This window comes from Rhinoderma darwinii, chromosome 3 (assembly GCF_050947455.1).
Source record: "Rhinoderma darwinii isolate aRhiDar2 chromosome 3, aRhiDar2.hap1, whole genome shotgun sequence".
NCBI lineage: Eukaryota > Metazoa > Chordata > Amphibia > Anura > Rhinodermatidae > Rhinoderma > Rhinoderma darwinii.
Window position 1 is genome coordinate 326,033,856 of NC_134689.1, and position 17,698 is coordinate 326,051,553.

At 45.5% G+C, this 17,698-nt stretch overlaps 1 protein-coding gene across 5 annotated transcripts in view; it reads right to left on the reverse strand.

Annotated features, from left to right (window-relative positions):
- The window catches only part of LOC142749809 (programmed cell death protein 7-like), a 29,125-nt gene extending 11,660 nt beyond the window's left edge, over positions 1-17,465 (reverse strand). For 3 of the 5 annotated variants that reach the window (XR_012882460.1, XR_012882458.1, XM_075858280.1), the window contains exons 1-3: positions 15,398-17,465; positions 13,755-13,884; positions 8,321-8,557 (exon numbers count right to left, since the gene is read on the reverse strand). Coding sequence is in view for 2 of the 5 variants with exons in the window: in XM_075858280.1 (XP_075714395.1) it covers positions 8,321-8,557; positions 13,755-13,806 (289 nt within the window). In the remaining 3 variants the exon portion in view is untranslated. Of the gene's footprint in view, positions 1-4,726; positions 4,839-8,320; positions 8,558-13,754; positions 13,885-15,397 lie in introns of all 5 variants that reach the window. The other 2 variants (XR_012882459.1, XM_075858281.1) reach the window with 1 other exon arrangement.
- Positions 17,466-17,698: the final 233 nt, after the last annotated feature.

Genomic DNA, 17,698 nt, shown 5'->3' on the forward strand with positions numbered 1-17,698 from the left:
GTCCGCCCCCCAAAAAAGTGTGTATATGAGACAGCATAGCATATCTATAGCACTACGACCCTATAAACTATCGATAGGATTAGATACAGTGGCTGAGCAGACAGTATCACACATGATAGGATTAGATACAGTGGCTCAGCAGACAGTATCACACATGATAGGATTAGATACAGTGGCCCAGCAGACAGTATCACACATGATAGGATTAGATACAGTGGCTCAGCAGACAGTACCACACATGATACGATTAGATACAGTGGCTCAGCAGACAGTACCACACATGATAGGATTAGATACAGTGGCTCAGCAGACAGTATCACACATGATAGGATTAGATACAGTGGCTCAGCAGACAGTATCACACATGATCGGATTAGATATAGGGCCCAGCAGATAGTATCATACATGATTGGATTAGATACACAGCTCAGCAGACTGTATCACACATGATAGGATTAGATACAGGGCCCAGCTCGCTGACATTGCGGCTCCAGCGCTGGACCCAGGATAGGTAAGAATAATAATTTTGCTTCTTTATGTGTTACTGATTATTTTTGTGTGTTTGTGTTTTTTTTACAGGTTCGGTTGTTGGACTTCGGATACGAGGACTTCAATGACAGCGTTTTTTTTATTCTCAATAAAATGGTTAATGTGGGTTGTGTTTTTTTGTTTCAATAAAATATTTTTTCTATGTGCTTGTATCTTTTTAAACTTTATTATCACCGCCTTAGTAATGGCCGCTGGCTGATTGACAACCTCCATTACTAAGGCGAGGCTTAATGTTAGCCAGTGCAGAGGCTACACTAACCCCCATTATTACCCCGGTACCCACCGCCACCAGGGGTACTGGGAAGAGCCGGGTACAAACCAGTACCCGACCATCTGTAGTGACGGGCAGGCACCGGGGTGGACGCAGGCTGGTAGTATTAGGCTGGGGAAGGCCAAAAACAGTGGCCCTTCCCACCCTTGTAATGCTGCCAGCTGCTGCTGTGTTGTATCTGGCTGGTTATGAAAATTGGGGGGGACCCGACATCGTTCTTTCCAATTATTATATATTTTTTTTTAAATGACGTGGGGTCCCCCCCATTTTCATAACCAGCCAGATACAATAAAGCAGCAGCAGGCAGCATTACCAGGATGGGAAGGGCCACTGTTTTTGGCCTTTCCCCTCCTGATAATACCAGCCTGCGGCCACCCCAGTGGCCGACCATCACTACAGATGGTCAGGTACTGGATCGTACCCGGCTCTTCCCAGCACCCCTGGTGGCGGTGGGTACCGGGGTAATAAAGGGGGTTAGTGTTAGCCTCTGCATCCGCTAACACTAAGCCCCGCCTTAGCAATGGATGCTGTCAATAGCCGGCGGCCATTACTAAGGCGGTAGTAATATAGTTTAAAAAAAACCACAAAGACATAGAAAAAATATTTTATTGAAATAAAAAAAAAACCCACACAACCCTCATTAACCATTTTATTAATAAAAAAAAAAGCTGTCATCGAAGTAGTCCTGGAATCCGCCGTAGTCCAACGACCGAACCTGTAAGAAAACACACAAAAAATGATTAGTAACACATGTGTTAGGGTATGTGCACACACACTAATTACGTCTGTAATTGACGGACGTATTTCGGCCGCAAGTACCGGACCAAACAGTGCAGGGAGCCGGGCTCCTAGCATTATAGTTATGTTCGACGCTAGGAGTCCCTGCCTCGCTGCCGGACAACTGTCCCGCACTGAAAACATGTTTACAGTATGGGACAGTTGTCCTGCAGCGAGGCAGGGACTCCTAGCATCGTACATCACTATAATGCTAGGAGCCCGGCTCCCTGCACTGTGTTCGGTCCGGTACTTGCGGCCGAAATACGTCCGTCAATTACAGACGTAATTAGTGTCTGTGCACATACCCTAAGGCTTAGATACAGGGCCCATGTGTGATACTGTCTGTGGGACCCTGTATCTAAGCCTACCACAAGGTAGGCTTAGATACAGGGTCCAGCAGACAGTAATCTTATACAGTATAAGATTACTGTGTGCTGGGGCCCTGTATCTAAACCTACAGTGTGGTAGGCTTAGATACAGGGCCCAGCAGACAGGATCACGCATGGGCCATGTATCTAAGCCTACCATGTGATTGGCTTAGATACAGGGCCCAGCAGACAGGATCACGCATGGGCCATGTATCTAAGCCTACCATGTGATTGGCTTAGATACAGGGCCCAGCAGACAGGATCACACAATCTGTGATCCTGTCTCATGGGCCCCCTAAGCCTGCTACATCGTAGGCTTCGGGGTTGTGCAGTCCCTAAATATTGATGGCCTATCCACAGGATAGGCCATCAATAGCTGATGTGTCGCCCGGGACCCGCAAATCAGCTGTTTTGAAGGGGCCGCAGCACTCGTACGAGAGCTGCTTCCCCTTCATTTCACTACTCGCCCACACTGTGAATCGCCGACATCGATTCACAGTGTGACCGGAATGAAGTGACAGGAATGAAGGGGAGCAGCTCTCGTACGAGTGCTGCGGCCCCTTCAAAACAGCTGATTGGCGGGTCCCGGGAGTCGGACCCCGCCAGTCAGGGCTAACCTTACCTTCCTCTTCGGCCGCGGCGGGAGTTCTGTAGTCTCGATGCGGTGCGCTGCGCACAGCGCTTGACGTCAGGACCTCCGCTGCGATCCGGAACCAGGAAGGTAAGTAAAGTATGTTACTATAGTAACAGGGGCCCGCGGCCCGAGTTACTATAGTAACTTTTTATTGATGTGGTGCGGGGGGCCGTGGGCCCCCCTGGCTTCGGGGCCCGGTCGCAATTGCGACCGTAGCGACCCCTATAGCTACGCCAGTGATAGTAACACATGCTGCTCTTTACAGTCAGTATAGTAACACATGCGGCACTTTACAGTCAGTATAGTAACGCACGCTGCTCTTTACAGTCAGTATAGTAACGCACGCTGCACTTTACAGTCAGTATAGTAACGCACGCTGCTCTTTACAGTCAGTATAGTAACACATGCTGCTCTTTACAGTCAGTATGGTAACACACGCTGCTCTTTACAGTCAGTATGGTAACATGCTGCTCTTTACAGTCAGTATAGTAACACATGCGGCTCTTTACAGTCAGTATAGTAACGCACGCTGCACTTTACAGTCAGTATAGTAACACATGCGGCACTTTACAGTCAGTATAGTAACACATGCTGCACTTTACAGTCAGTATAGTAACGCACGCTGCACTTTACAGTCAGTATAGTAACGCACGCTGCACTTTACAGTCAGTATAGTAACGCACGCTGCTCTTTACAGTCAGTATAGTAACGCATGCTGCTCTTTACAGTCAGTATAGTAACACATGCTGCTCTTTACAGTCAGTATAGTAACACATGCTGCACTTTACAGTCAGTATAGTAACACATGCGGCACTTTACAGTCAGCATAGTAACACATGCTGCTCTTTACAGTCAGTATAGTAACGCACGCTGCACTTTACAGTCAGTATAGTAACGCACTCGGCACTTTACAGTCAGTATAGTAACACATGCTGCACTTTACAGTCAGTATAGTAACACATGCTGCTCTTTACAGTCAGTATAGTAACACATGCGGCACTTTACAGTCAGTATAGTAACGCACGCTGCACTTTACAGTCAGTATAGTAACGCACGCTGCACTTTACAGTCAGTATAGTAACACATGCGGCACTTTACAGTCAGTATAGTAACACATGCTGCTCTTTACAGTCAGTATAGTAACACATGCTGCTCTTTACAGTCAGTATAGTAACACACGCTGCTCTTTACAGTCAGTATGGTAACACACGCTGCTCTTTACAGTCAGTATAGTAACGCACGCTGCTCTTTACAGTCAGTATAGTAACACATGCTGCTCTTTACAGTCAGTATAGTAACACACGCTGCTCTTTACAGTCAGTATAGTAACGCATGCTGCTCTTTACAGTCAGTATAGTAACACATGCTGCTCTTTACAGTCAGTATAGTAACACACGCTGCTCTTTACAGTCAGTATAGTAACGCACGCTGCTCTTTACAGTCAGTATAGTAACACATGCTGCACTTGCTTTCTGTCCACGTCTGTTGGATCTGTACTACCAATCCGTAATATTTGTAAACCGAAACTGCACAGACCAGACTAGGAATGAATGTAATCATCGAGCCAGTAATATAATCTGAAAACTATTCACTGCATGTTCAGGTCTTAAAGGGGTTGTCCCAAGATTAAATGTTATCCCCTCTCTACAGGATAGGAGATAACATGCTGATCAGTGGGGGTCCCTCGTACCCCTGAGTTAATGACGCTGCAGGTCAAGCATACACCCTGCCGCTCCAGTTACTCAGGGGTACAAGGGACCACCGTTCCAGTTATCAGTGGGGGTCCCAGTAGTTGGACCCCCACCGATCAGCATGTTATGTCCTGTCCTGTAGACAGGGGATAACATTTAATCTTGGAACAACCCCTTTAACTGCAAGGGGCAAAAATGTATATTTAGAAAAAAAGGCATATGGAACAGTAGCAAAGCAAAAAATAAACTGCGCACAACCTATAAATAAATATGTACCAGCAGTGAATATACACCGCACAGATCCATATATAGCAGCAGTGAATATACCGCACATATAAATATATACCAGTAGTTTATCAGCCACAGTCCGCCCTTCTCCTCCTCTCATCCAATAACATGTGGAGGCCGAGGAGAGGTGCAGAGTTGCCATACTCACTCGTTAGACGCGCTCTCTGTATCGTGGTCCGCAGGGGCGTGCGCTTCTCCGCTGCAAGCTCTGTTGTGAACTTGTGATATTCTGCACACAGGGGCGGATATAGGATTGAAATCTACGGCAGGGGTGGAAAAAACACAAACTGTGAACAGACCATATTTCCCCCCCCCCCCCCCCTATTGAACTCTGTCACCTGTTAACGGAAAAATCATCTGTCAGAAGGAAAACTGTTTCCCCGATGAGTACAAGAAAGCCCCACCTGGGAATTAGACTTTCTTGTACTCCACAAAGGGGAAACATTTTTTCCCTCTGGCGGTTACTTTTCAGTTGACAGGAAGCGGAGTTACATGAAGGGAAATTATTTTTCCTTGACCTCTAGTTTCTATTGTGGCGCAGGGGAGAAAAAAATATAGGTTTTATATTTGTAATACTGCTAACTTTTATTTTTTTGCTATGTTCGGCTGGACCATTTAGACTAAGGGTATGTGCACACGTAGTGACCAAAAACGTCTGAAAATACGGAGCTGTTATCAAGGGAAAACCGCCCTTGATTTTCAGACGTTTTTTGAGCAACTCGCGTTTTTTGCTGCGTTTTCACGGCGTTTTTTACGTCCGTTTTTGGAGATGTTTTCATTGGAGTCTATGAGAAAACGCCTCCAAAAACGTCCAAAGAAGTGTCCTGCACTTCTTTGACGAGGCAGTCATTTTACGCGTCGTCGTTTGACAGCTGTCAAACGACGACGCGTAAATTACAGGTCGTTGGCACAGTACGTCGGCAAACCCATTCAAATGAATGGGCAGATGTTTGCCGACGTATTGGAGCCGTATTTTCAGGCGTAAATCGAGGCATAATACGCCTCGTTTACGCCTGAAAATAGGTCGTGTGAACCCAGCCTTAGTCATAGATTAGTTGGACTAATTCGATAATGTACGTTTTTTTTTTTTAATAAAATGGTGAAAGAGGGTTGTGCGGGGGAGTTTTTATTTCAATAAAAAATGTTTTCTTATGTCTTTGTTTTTTTTTAAATTATATTACCGGCCGGCCTTAGGTTGGATGGCGCACTGTGCGGGGGACTCTATTGCTGCCCTCTACAAATACTGGCAAATATACACACACACACATATATATATATATATATATACATACACACACACACACACACACACACACACACACACACACACACACACACACACAGGCAGACAGAATGCATGTATACATATACAGACACATATATACACACACACACACATATACAGACAGACAGAATGCATGTATACATATACAGACACATATTCACACACACACACACACACACACACAGACACAAGGCATGTATACACATACCAACACATATATACACACATAGACGGACCCAAGGCATGTATACATATACAGACACATATACAGACAGACAGAATGCATGTATACATATACACACACACACACACACACACGCAAGGCATGTATACACATACCAACACATATATACACACATAGACGGACCCAAGGCATGTATACATATACAGACACATATATACACACACACATACAGACAGACACAAGGCATGTATGCATATACAGACACATATATATATATATATATATATACACACACACACACAGCATGTATACATATAGAGACACATATATACACACACATAGACAGACAGTCAGACACAAGGCATGTATACATATATACACACACACTCACAGGAACTTACCATCTCTCCAGCTGCACAGGTTTCTTGCAGGTCAGGCTGCGGGCGGAGCTTCCTCCTCGGCTCTGCACTTGCTTCCTCTGCTTCCTCAGTGTGTGTAACGAGGAGCAGAGAATATAGAGTCCAAAGCACGGCCTGCACAGTTGCGCCCCCTACATGGTGGGAGGATGCAGCACCATGTCGCACACCTCTAAGGCTGCCCAATGCAGTCAGTCAGATGCCCCCCTCTTGTCAGTATGGTAGCAGCCCATCACTTTTAAATTAGTGAGGGCAGGAGGCTGAGCGCAGTAATTGGCACTCTGCCGCTCTAGTCTTTATCAACGACTCAGCCTCCTGTCCTCAACTCATTACTTACAAGCTGCTTTTCTTTTCTTCAGGAGAGAGCGTTCGGCCGCTCCTCCCGCAGTCCTCCAGGTTCCCTATGCTCCTCTCTCGCGGCGCGTGCAGCGTCACAGAGGGGGAGTGTACTAGCATACGTGCGCCTATCGTGCTGCACGTCTGCTAGGTAAAGTACTCTCCCCTGCCTTCCCCACGCATCCCCCCTGGCCCTGCCACAATATGCCGCCCCCCGTTTTTAGCTCGGTGGCGCCGCCTGAGGCCGCTGCCTCACCTCGCCTAATGGCAGGTGCGGCCCTGTGTGCTGTCCTTGCTCGCCCCCGCTGACATCCGTCTCTGTACTTGTGTTTCCTTGCTGACATTCTTCCAGGATGAAAAGCAAATGTTATCCCCCCATTATGTTTACACACATTTTACATTTCTTTCCCTTTTCAAGTTTATAAACCTCTTCCTGTCTACCCTAACCCTCATCAACCCTCTTCTATCTCCTGTCTCTCTCCACTTACGTCCCCTCCGCTATGTGTAGGCTTTGGCAGTGTATGTAGTTTTAAAACAAATAAATGTGCCGGTGCAGAAATTATACCTAGACCGGGATAGTCATACGCAGGTGCCGTCCAAAATCACTGTGAACACGCACAGGCGCGCTCACAATGAACAACTACATAGGCTGGACGGGCACTAAAGAACAAGCACCCACAGAAACGACACGTCATCAGTGACGTGTCGTATACCATCCGAGGTCTCTCTGGTCCGAGACCACCTGATAGGTATACGCCACGACAGTGGAGGAGGCTGAAAACGTGACGTCGGAGGTCATGTGATGATCAGGAAAAAGATGCCGCCACAGTGCCCTCTGCAGATGCCGCCACACCACCCCCCATCAGTAGATAGCTCCATTGGGGCTCCCTCTAGGAGTGGATTCCCCAGCCAGAGCGTTGCTGACGCTTTGGCCAGGGATTTCTCTACTGGAGGAGCCCCGGACGTCACTGTCCATACACAGTGACGTCAGGAGATCCTCCTGGACCGGTATGTGATGCCTGGGGCAACCCCAGAGCCTGTGTCCCAGAGCAGAGCACTAGTATAGGCTCTGCTCTGGAACTCTGGGGAATCCACAGACATCAGTGTCCATATATGGACAGTTATGTCAGGGGCTTGCCCAGAGCTGAAGTTCTGCAGTAGAGCCGCTTCTAGCACTCCGCCTGGGATTCCAGCTCTGATCCTGACATCACTGTTCACATATGGACAGAGATGTCATGGGCAACCCCAGAGCAGGAGTCCCAGGCAGCGTGCTAGTAGCGCTCCTACTGGGACTCCAGCTGTGCTCCTGACATCACTGTCCAGCTCTGGGGAAGCCCTAGACAATCGCTGTCCATATGTCGCAGATGTCAGGGAATTCCACAGAGTCCCAGGGCAGAGCATATACTAGCGGTTCCGTGGGCCGGAAATGACAGCCTCAAGGGCGGCGTGCTTGAGACCCCTGATCTATGAGGTGGATGGGCTCATTCAAAGAATACATCTTAAGACCAAACTGTCACAAACCTGTGTCGCCAAACAATATGGAGTCTAGTTCTCGCTGCTTCTGCAAGGTTTTCTCCTTTTCCTTTTTCAGTCTCTTATCCTTTTCTCTCTGCCGCTCCTCCTCTTGCTCTCCCTCCAGTATGACCCTCAGGGTCTTCTCTTCTGCGTCATATAATGCACTACGCTTGTGCACCATTGATCGAAGCCTTATTATGTGATTTGTGAATGTTTCTTCAGCAGACAGTGGTGGACAGACGCCTGAAAACAAAACAGGTTAATGATTGGTTGTAATAAAAGATTCTCACTGGCAAACACAGCACTTGATCTAAGAGTTACCCAATGTAATCATCACATTGAATATTTAACCCCTTCCCACTGCTTGCATTCTGGGCCCTAATGACCAGGCCATTTTTTACATTTTTCCATTGTCACATTCGCAGAGCTATAACTTTTTTATTTTTGCGTCGACACAGCTGTACAAGATCTTGTTTTTTGCGGGACAAGTTGTACTTTTTAATAGCACCATTTTGGGGTAGATATAATTTATTCATTAACTTTTATTAACTTTTTTGGGGGGTGGATAGAAGAAAACCTGAAATTTCACCACTCTTTTTTGCGCCCTAAATCTACGTTGTTTACCGTGTGGTATAAACAACACCACAACTTTATTCAACGGGTTGTTACAATTGCAAAGATACCAAATTTGTATAGATTTTGTATGTTTTACTACTTACACAGTAAAAACACTTCTTTTTCAAACTTATTTGTTCTTGCGTCTCCATATCTGAAGAGCCATAACGGTTTTATTGTTCCGCCGACGCAGTTGTATGAGGGCTTTTTTGTTGCGGGACAACTTGTAGTTTTTATTGGTACCATTTTGGAGTAGATGCGACTTTTTGATCACTTTTTATCACATTTTTTTAAAGTCAGGATTAACAGAAAACAGCAATTTTTCCATTGTTTTTTATTTTATTTTTTTACGGCGTTCACCGTGCGGGTTAAATAATGTAACAGCTTTATAGTTGGGGGTCGTTACGGACGCGGCGATAACAAATGTGTAACTTTTTTGCTTCATTGTGTTTTTTTTAATAGTAAAGCATTTTGTAAGGGGAAAAAGTGGGTTTTTCATTTTTTTATTACCTGTATTCAACTTATTTTACTTTTATACTAGTCCCACTAGGGGACTTCACTATGCGATCCTCCGATCGCTATTATAATACCGGCATGACTTAGCAGGCATTTACTACGGGCAGACCTGGGGGCCTTTATTAGGCCCCCGGCTGCCATCGGAGACACAGACACTCGGCGATCTTATCAGTGGGAGAGAGAGGGAGCTCCCTCCCCCTCTCCAAAACCACTCAGATGCGGTGCACGCTATTCAGCACCGCATCTGAAGGGTTAAACGGGTGAGATCGATACTAATATCGATCTCACCCGGTCTAGCAGGGACGCCCCCAGCCCTCAGCTACCTCTGGCAGCTGAGAGCAGGGAGATTTGACGGCTCCCTGCTCTGTTTACTTTATTCTAATGCAGCGCCATGGAATGGCGGCGCTGTAGAATAAAGCCCACTAATGACCGCCGTGAAGAGGCTTATCGGCGGTCATTAAGGGGTTAAAAGGTATTTCCATCAGCTTCACTTGCACCAATAAATTACAAGAGATTCCTATAATTCACAAAGAGGGAGTATCATTTGTAAGAATCACAAGACCTGGGTCCCTGAGAAGTAATATCGTCAGGTAAAATCCATTGTTACTATATCTTAACCCCTTCAGGACACAGCCTGTTTTGGCCTTCAGGACACAGCCAATTTTTTCAAATCTGACATGTTTCACTTTATGTGGTAATAACTTCGGAATGCTTTTACCTATCCAAGCGATTCTGAGATTGTTTTCTCGTGACACATTGGACTTTATGTTACTGGCAAAATTTGCTCGATACATTAAGTATTTAATTGTGAAAAACACAAAAATTTAGCGAAAAATTGCAAAAATTTGCATTTTTCTAAAATTATATGTATCTGCTTGTAAGACAGATGGTAATACCACACAAAATTGTTGCTAATTAACATCACCCATATGTCTACTTTAGATTGGCATTGTTTTTTGAACATCCTTTTATTTTTCTAGGACGTTACAAGGCTTAGAACTTTAGCAGCAATTTCTCACATTTTCAAGAAACTTTCAAAAGGCTATTTTTACAGGGACCAGTTCAGTTGTGAAGTGGAATTTAGGGCCTTATATATTAGAAACCCTCAATAAGTCACCCCATTTTAAAAACTTCACCCCTCAAAGTATTCAAAACAGCATTTAGAAAGTTTCTTAACCCTTTAGATGTTTCACAGGAATTAAGGCAAAAATTCATTTTTCATCTCTTTTTTTTGTAATGCAGAAAGTTTTACCAGAGAAACGCAACTCAATATCTATTGCCCAGATTCTGCAGTTTTTAGAAATATCCCACATGTGGCCCTAGTGCACTTATTGACTGAAGCACCGGCCTCAGAAACAAAGGAACACCTAGAGGATTTTGGGGCCTCCTTTTTTGTTAGAAAATATTTTAGGCACCATGTCGGGTCTGAAAGGCTCTTGCGGCGCCAAAACAGTGGAAATCCCCCAAAAGTGACCCCATTTCGGAAACTATACCCCTTGAGGAAATTATCTAGGGGTATAGTGAGCATTTTGACCCCGCCGGTTTTTTGGAGAAATTATTGGAACTAGGCCGTGAAAATGAAAATCTACATTCTTTCAAAGAAAATGTAGGTTTAGCTAATTTTTTCTAATTTCCACAAGGACTAAAAGGAGAAAATGCACCACTACATTTGTAAAGCAATTTCTCCAGAGTAAAACAATACCCCACATGTGGTAATAAACGGCTGTTTGGACACACGGCAGGGCTTAGAAGGGAAAGAGCGCCATTTGGCTTTTGCAGCTCAAATTTAGCAGGAATGGTTTGCGGAGACCACGTCGCATTTGCAAAGCCCCTAAGGGACGAAAACAGTGAAAACACCAAAAAAGTGACTCCATTTAGGAAACTACACCCCTTGAAGAATCCATCTAGGGGTGTAGTGAGCATTTTGAACCCACAGGGGTTTCATAGATTTTATTAGAATTGGGCAGTGAAAATAAAAAAAAATCCTTTTTCTTCAATAAGACGTAGTTTTAGCTGAAAATGTTTCATTTTCTCAACAAATAAATGAAAAAAAGCACCACAACATTTGTAAAGCAACTTCTCCTGTGTATGGCAATACCACATATGTGGTCATAAACGGCTGTTTGGGCACAGAGTAGGGCTCAGAAGGGAAGGAGCGCCATTTGGCTTTTGGAGTACAGATTTTGCTGGATTGGTTTCTGGGCGCTATGTCGCATTTGCAAAGTCCCTGTGGGACCAAAACAGTGGATCCCCCCCAGAAGTGACCCCATTTTGGAAACTACACCCCTCAAGGTATTCACTTAGGGGTGTAGTGAGCTTATTAACACCACAGGTGATTGGCAGAAATTGGTGTGCACTCGATGTTGCAGACTGATAATGGGATTTTTTTCTATAGATATGCCAATATGTGGCGCCCAGCTTGTGCCACTGGAGACACACACCCCAAAAATTGTTAAAAGGGTTCTCCCGGGTATGGCGATGCCATATATGTGGAAGTAAACTGCTGTTTGGGCACACTGTAGGGTTCAGAAGGGAGGTAGCGCCATTTGGCTTTTGGAGCGTGGATTTTGCTTGTAGTAGTTATGTATTGAGTCTTACTGGTGTTTCCGTTTATAATGAGCGGGTACATGTAAGCCGGGCGGAGTATATAAGGGGCATAGTCAGGTGGTATAGTGGGATAAACAAAAACAATAAAATAATCCATAGATGTGCGTTACGCTGTGACACAATCCTTTCTGCACAGGCCGGTGTCGCACTGATATATGGCGTCCTTTCTTATGCCCCTTTTGGTCCACACTCGGCACCTTTGCAGTTTGAGGAATTTTGCTGAGAAGTGTTGTCCTGGTATAATACGGGCACCGTCGCTTCCAGCAGATATGTTTGGACCCTCCCCTTCCTGGTTCCCTAATTTTAGGGGCCTTGATAATTCGCCACGTGAAACAGAAGAAATGTTCCCCTCGGGTCGGCACAACTGCATATTTTTATTTCCTTATTGGAGCCTTAACTAATTTTATTTTTTCATAGACGTAGTGGTATGAGGGCTGTTTTTTTGCGGGACAAGCTGTAGTTTTTATTGGTACCATTTTGGGGTACATGCGACTTTTTGATCACTTGTTATCCTTTTTTTTTGGGAGGCAAGGTGACCAAAAAACAGCAATTCTGACATTATTTTTTTAAATTCTTTTTATACAGCGTTCACCACCGTTATAAGTTACATGTTACCTTTATTCTGCGGGTCAGTCCGATTCCGGCAATACCTAATTTATAGCACTTTTTTATGTTTTACAACTTTTTGCACAATAAAATAACTTATGTAAAGAGAATGAATTTTTTTCTGTCGCCATGTTGTAAGAGCCATAAAGTTTTAATTTTTCCGTTGACGGAGCTGTATGAGGGCTTATTTTTAGCGAGACGAGTTATAGTTTTTATAGGTACCATTTTTGGATACATGCGACTTTTTGATCACTTTTTATTTCAATTTTTGGAAGACAAAGTGACCAAAAAAATAGCAATTATGTCAGTATTTTTTAGTTTTTTTTTTACGGCGTTCACTGTGCGGAATAAATAACATAATATTTTTATAGTTCAGGTCGTTACGGTCGCAGCGATACAAAATATGTATGGCTTTATTATTTTTTTCAATAATAAATGACTTGATAAAGGAAAAAGGGCGATTGTGTTTTGTGTTATTATTTGAAACTTTTATTGTATTTTTACAACTTTTATTTTTACTTTTTTTACACTTTTCTTTAGTCCCACTAGGGGACTTGAAGGTCCAACTGTTTGTTTGATGTTCTAATACATTGCACTACCCATGTAGTGCAATGTATTAGAACTGTCAGTTGTTCACTGACAGCAAGCCAATCAGGCTCCGCCTCCGGGCGGGGCCTAATCGGCTAACGTAATGGCAGATAGGAAGCCTTTGTTAGGCTTCCGGTTGCCATAGCAATCGCCACCCCCCCACCCCCCGCAACAATCGGCACCCGCAATCGCGTAGCGGGGTGCCGATGTTGCTATAACAACTTAAATGCGGCGGTCACTATTGACTGCCGCAATTAAGGGGTTAATCTGTTCGGATCACCGCTGTGATCCAACCCGATGTTTTCCCCCAGTACTAAGGCTGCTAGTAGCAGCCTGTACTGGGAGATGCCGGGCTGCGGGGAGCGTCTGTGTGCTCTGTTAGGAGCACACGTGGATTAACGGGCTGCAGGCACAACGACCAGCTTTGTAGCCCGTTAATCTACGTGGGGTGATCGTGAAGGGGTTAATAAAGTAATACCTGGAAGAAGGTAAATAACGCATCTCGTACCTTTTCTTCCAGCAGCTTCTTTTCTCAGCTTCCGCAGTTTCTCCAAAGACATCCAGCATTTTTCTCACCCTTTTTGCTTCTTCCTCACCTCCCCAAGCACACGGTCAGCGGTAGCTTTAAGCTCTCGCTCCTGTAAAAGGCCAGAACATGATTAAGACACTAAAATCAATTGTGGGAAGTTTGAAGGAACATTCCAGTGAACATGAGCGGTAGATTTTCCTGTCAGTAAAAGGGAATGTTCACAAGCACTATTTACGGATGTAATTCAGGCGTTTTTTGCTGCAATTACGGCCGAAAATACTGCTAGAAAGCGTCGGCAAACATCTGCCCATTCATTTGAATGGTTTTTACGATATTCTGTGCCGACGGTCATTTTTTTTTACGTGCCGCTGTCAAAAGACGGCGCGTAAAAAAGATGCCCGCGTCAAAGAAGTGCCCGTCACTTCTTGGGACGTAATTGGAGCCGTTTTCCATTGAGACCATAGAAAAACAGCTCCAATTACGTCCGTAATGGAGGCTGCGAAAAACGCCTGCACATGCCATTACGTCTGAAATTCAAGAGCGGTTTTCTCCTGAAAACAGCTCAGTAATTTCAGCCGTAACGGACGTGCACGTGTGAACATACTCTAATACATGCGCCACTTGTGGAAAGAGAAAAGGGACCATAGTAACGCGCAAAGGTGCATATTGACCACTCTCTTCTTCCATAGAATACATGCAATGTGAATGGGCATGTAAAGGGTAGCAATTTGAGGGATAGATACGTATTAGGGTATTGCGTAACATACAATTCCCTAATAGACAAACTTAGAAAACATCCAAAACAGGAAAATATCCTTAAACCGTTCCTGGTTTATGTGAATGAAAATAAAATTCTGTGGCTTCAGCTGTGATAGAAAAAAACCCTGTTTCCATTTACATGTTGCGGTTGAGGTTTGGTAAGAACTGCATAAAAACTGATACATTTTGCTTTGCGGTTGATGAAAAAAAACGCAAGCACATGAAAAAAAAACACAAATCACAGAAGAAAAGCATGCGTTTTTTTTCTCTCAACGCAGTTCAAACCGCACCTCAATGTCTGAAGGGGCCCTAAACCAGATACTGAAACGGTTCGTACTTTTAGTTCATTCACATCTGCGTCGGAGGTTCAGTTAGGGGCCTCCGTCGAACATCTGGCAGATTACCGGAAACAATAGTGCAGCATGCTGCGCTATTTCCTCCAGTAAAACCACGGACACCCAAACGGAACCCATTAAAGTCAATGGGTTTCGTCAGCCGATGGTATCCGTGGTGCAACAGAACCGTCACTTTCGGTTTTCCCTCTGACGGAGCAGAACAACAGAAACCCACAATGCAGGTGTGTACATAGCCTTAGGCCATGCTCACATCGGTGTCCGAGGCTCCGTTAGAAGCCGGTCACAGATTCCATTGTTTCTGCCTGACATAAAAGCGCAGCAAAAGCGACAGACACAATGACGGCACTGCCACAGAACCTATTAAAAGTAATGGGTTCCACGGGGAGCCATGTGTGTCCGACATGCGACAGATCCAGCGATTCTGTTTTTCTGTTCCCATCAAGAAACAGACTAATGGAAAATCTAGAGCAGATGTAAACAGAGCCTTAGCAAGAGATTGACACTCACCCGTTTCTTCTCCTCTACCTTCTGGATACACTGCATTCTCCACAAGTCAATGCCGGCCTCCCTCTCTGCAGAACGCTCTGTTGCTGCCTTTTCTTCCTCCTCTTCTGCTAGTCTCCTGCGCTGCCAGCGAAGCCTTTTCCTGCGCACTCCATCCAGTTTCCTCTTTACACCCTGGATATATCCAGGCTTCTCCAGCTCCTTCATTCTTCTCTCTAGATCTACCCGTACATCAGCTGCTTTTTTATAATCACATGTCCGTGGTTCTCCTTCCTTGTTGCTTTCAAGGCCTGGCACAAGGAATCTAGTTGTGACACCAATCGAAGGGCACCATGTATCAGCCCACGTGCGTCTGCTATCGAGTAGGCCCGAACTGCATCAGTCTTGGATGGAGGTTTCTTTCTGCGACATGATAAAAAGCTGGAAAGCCACTGCACAAAGACCTCTTTATCTGCAGGCCCACCTTTATCTATATCAGATTTCCTATCTAAATGCGTGAAATGGTCCTCAATGTGAGTGGTGGGAGTAGGCTCGGAAAAAAATGGGCTACCTTGATGCAGCAACAAGTTTGGGTCTCTTCGCCCATCTGGCACCTCATTATGAGGAAAAGGAGAATCAAGTTCAAAACGTCTACCACCAGACATTCTCGTAGGCATAATAGGATCCAGATCTGGTCTTCTATCTTGGTGTATGATAGACTGCTGCTGGCTGAGAAGATGGTGTGGATGATTTCCCAGTCTCTGGAGCCTGGAGACCTCCAAATCACCCTCCTCATGAGATCCACTAAAAACAGGACCTACCGGCGAGTGGAGAGCGTATGAAGGATTGGAGAGACTTCCATGAAGAGGAGGTAAATGATAGTGGCCTTGTTGTGGGTCATTAATATAAGGAGTGTTTTGTGTGTGTGCGGGCTGTAATTGTGGGGAGTATTGCTGGAGGCCTGGAGATGGTGCCCTGTAGCTGAACATCTCAGGCACTGCTGGGGTGTTCAGATTATATATCCCGGCCTGGGAATCTGCACAAGACATACCACGTTGGGCCCCTTCATCTTGGTATGTGTGTTGCAGATTACTTCTGTTGTGGGGGAGGTCATGATGGAAACCTGCAGGCTGGGGGCCACTAAGAGGACCACTTGATCGGGAATCACATTGCTTTGCCATACCAGAGTACGGAGATATTGCTGGATTAGGACCTGTAGAACTGCTCGGACCACCGTGATGGAATAAGTCGGGCTGATAAGCGCCATGCTCACTCCTAGGCGGTGGCCTTTCTGAGTACATAGCGTCACTGGATATATGTTGGACCCCTTCACGGTGCTGTATACTAGACTGTCGTTCTCCTGACTGGTAGTATATATTTTTGTGGTCCCCTTCACGGTCCTGTATACTAGACTGTCGCTCTCCTGACTGGTAGTATATATTTTCGTGGCTGTTTCGCCGCTGAGCCACGTCTTGACTTTCTCCTCTGTGGTCAGATACATTCTCTCGCGAACTTCCCTGATGAGACATAGCAGGGGTCTCAGCTCTATCACCAGGTCTCATTTGATGGGGTCTCCCTTGGAAGGCGGCCTCTGGAGTCTGAGCATGAAGCGACTGTGGAGTGGCATTATATTGTATCGCACCCTGTAGTAGCTCGGGTGCCCTTTGCTGTGAAGTGTCTGGGAGGGAGCCATCGTTCCGTATAATGGCTGGCTGCATAGGACCATGGTGAGGTATGCCAGGCCTCGTACCTCCATGTGGGAATAGTTGTGGCCGCAGAGGTCCATGCTGCGATATACCCCGGGGACCTCCACGTTGTTGCGGCTCATGACCGTGATACTCATGCTGTGTAAAATCTAAGTGGCCCTCCCTCTGCTCCGAGCCATCCTGTGGCAAAAAACCAGGCCACCCGACTTCATGAGGCGACCTAGTCTCCCTGTCAGCTCTGCGCCGCCGTCCGGATAGAATACACGGGGGAGCGCCCCTCTATGCTGCGGCCCCTCATGACTCAACCTCGGTTGTAGCGGCAGCGGGTGGTTAGCAAAGCTCGGTCTATCCCGCGTCCCATTTTCTGCCGGCCGCTGCCTTCTCTCCATGACAACAAGGAAGATAGCGAAACCAAGTACATCCGAAGCCTTAAGGGGATTTGCAATAGCGACACCTTCCGGATAGGAGGAAACATCACCAGCGGCTCGTGTTACTGCGAGCGAATAGCGATGCATTGTGTGACCACCAGTGTTGCATTCCCGGTGACTCTACTGTAATCTTAAAATGTGCTTTACCTGCTTCATACTGCATAATATTAACTCTCTTTTATTCCTTATTT